General features: G+C 36.6%; 1 protein-coding gene across 1 annotated transcript in view; it reads right to left on the bottom strand.

Moving 5' to 3' along the window:
• Window positions 1–488: 488 nt before the first annotated feature.
• Window positions 489–2,833, bottom strand: part of LMO4 (LIM domain only 4) — a 16,489-nt gene continuing 14,144 nt past the window's right edge. The window contains exon 5 of the mRNA XM_079980685.1: window positions 489–1,247. Within this exon, the coding sequence (XP_079836811.1) occupies window positions 1,239–1,247 (9 nt within the window). The 3' untranslated portion in view covers window positions 489–1,238. The remainder of the gene's footprint in view (window positions 1,248–2,833) is intronic.

Here is a 2,833-nt window from a genome sequence, read left to right as displayed (position 1 = left end):
ACTCCCAAACACCAGTCATAATGATACAGAAAGGTTTAAAGTGAAGTGAAAATTCTGCCTGAACATGTGCTGTGTCATTACCAAAGTTTTAAAAGAGTCTTCAAAACACTAGAGAGGTTTTAGCTTGACAACCCACATGACTGTACTGTATACAGAGTGATGCAATAGTGTTAGGAAATATACACTTCCTGTTGTTCACAAAGCCTAGATGACTTAGCTGATGAGAGCAAAAAATGAATCACAATACAGGTTTAATGTTGCCGTTATCTGCATATCTGAAACACCCAGCAATACTTTTGAGTTCTGTACCATTGCCAAAAGTCACCTATTCTGTAGAGTTAAATGCATTCCTCATTTTCATAAACCCATTAGAAAGCAGAAAAAAACAGATTCTAAAGTTAAAAGCTGCATAAGAATTCATTTCTGAATGGAAGTCTGCTATATTATTATTATTATTATAGTGCACTGAAGTCACACTCAATTACAAGTATTTTCATTTTATGTTTTTATTATTTAAATACACCATACTAGAGCAAATGTCTCTGAAAGTATCACAAATAAAAGTTTTATTCTTCTTCATTCAGCAAATTAGGAGTAGGTGAAAATTTCTACACAGTAGCTGCTATGAGCTTGATTTTTTTTCTTTTTTGTGTCATGGGAAGTAGCAACATTAGGACAAAAAAAAACACTTACATGCATACATACATTGTATTTTACAGAGATACAATAAAAGTGTTTGTGATAGAATATCACAAGAGCCCCATCTTTCCTTTATCTCATGTTTTGAGTTTTGAAACACATTTCCTTACAACACTTAAATATACAAAGAGCAAAGAGAATGTTGTTAAGGTAAAACACAGGGTACAAATTCTGACCAGTGCCCTGCTAATTGTTAATGAGGGTAGAAAGCAGACTCGAAAGCTTATCTTAATTAGCTTCATTAGTCATTTCCCCCACTCCCTCCCCACCCAAAGTTGTTCTCTTCTGGTGGACATTTTTCTCCATTTCCTCTACAGTCTCCCAAATAGCCCAGATTCATGGAGTCCTTAATGTTCATTTTCAGTCATTTTAATACACCAATAAATGTGGGAAGGGCAACCAAGAGTAAAGAAGGTGCAATGGCATGGAGCTGGCATTGATGCTAGCTACAAAGGTGACTTGTCTACTGGAGACATGGGATCCATCTGTGATGAACAAAGTTTGAGATGAAGGCACGCATTCTGCAGTACTCTGACCTTTTAGCAGACCTGCAAGGAAATAAAAATGGGCATCTTAGCTAAAATGCTTGATTTGAGTCAGGTGTGACTGGTTTCGCATTCTCCTTATTTGCTTATCTTATTAAATTACATGCCAACTGCGACTCAATTAAAGGTTTTCTGCAATACTTATCTAAGTCCCTGAATAGTTCAAACGGGGGAAAACCAAAACAGACCACTCTAAAAATGTAATAATAATAATAATAATAATATAATAATAATATCCTTTAAGTTTTGACAGCAGCAAGATACATTTATCACAAAGGAAGGATAGAAGCTTCTGATGGGAAATCCTACAGTTACTTTTTTTCTTTTATAAAAGATGCATTTCCCTTGGACAGGGATGAAATGACACGCCTTGCCTTTGAAGCACACAAAGTAAAGTGATCTTCTAAATTAGGAAAAATTCTGTCTAAAGCAAATAAGATACCCTCCCCTAGGCAACGCTAGTTAACATGCTGCATAGCACAAAAGCTAAATATAGACATTTTGGAATATTTTCCTCCCATTTAAGATTCCTCATCTGCTATGTTAGTTAACGTTACATAAACTCTGTAATATACGAAGTCAAACATGTGCCTCCACAGTGATGTGTTAATGAATTGTGATAATTAAAAATGCCTAGCTCGACAGAAATCTAACTTCCATGGATAAAGTAGAAACGATCGACAGTCTTCAAATGCAATCTGTTTGCAATTACCAAAATGAAATAATATATTAGATTTTTATGGTTTTTAAATGACATTTTGAGCTTCCTAGGAAGTTTTTTTTTTTTTTTTACCCTTTCCCCAAGTTACAAAAAGCCTGAGGTCTATTAGTAACTGCAAGCCCCCACTTTCAAGCTAATTAAAGTGGTGGAAGCTTGGAGGCTTAATTCCCCAGAGCTGATGCTCAGTGTGAGAAAGGTAATTTGTCTGTCCAGAACAAAGATTAGGGAGCAGCCAGCAAGCATATTTAATAAATGAGCATCAAGTGTCCTCTACTATGGACAGAGACAATACCAATTATGTAAGTACAAGGGAATTGTTGAGCGATATGTAAACTAGAAGATTCTCTGCAACAGAAAGAATAGCAAAACGTAACCTAACTCATGCTTTATTTAAAAGTATAGGAGCTAGAGCCAAGCAAATGCTCTGATCATCACCAATGAAAGGAAAACTTATACCTTGCGAAAAGGGTTTTAAGGGTAGGGAGTAGGAAAGAAACTTGATGAGCTTTTAGACAGCATTCCTCAGCTACAAAGTGACAAAATCTGCACAGGACATCATAAACTTCCATCAAGCACCCAGCTTTTTTTGGGGGGGGGTATTTTACTGTCCATGGTTGGGGGTGGTAGTACAATATTTTGTTTATGATAGTGAGGATATGGTTTAAGAAGTGGTTCATGCTGGAGGCTACAGGCTTCCCATCCCTGCTGGATGGAGTTGATGTCTTCTGAAATAAAGAAGGACTCTGGAACCAGCTTATTAGGGCAACATCAACTCCTGGCCATCATGCAGAAATTATACTAAGCAGGGCCAGTGCAAACAAATCACAATGCAATCAATCTAATTCCAGAGTTTGCTCAGCCGACTTCA

This window comes from Podarcis cretensis (assembly GCF_951804945.1).
Source record: "Podarcis cretensis genome assembly, chromosome: 6".
Classification (NCBI taxonomy): domain Eukaryota; kingdom Metazoa; phylum Chordata; class Lepidosauria; order Squamata; family Lacertidae; genus Podarcis; species Podarcis cretensis.
Note: the sequence above shows the minus strand (reverse complement) of the source record. Positions and strands in the feature narration are given on the sequence as shown.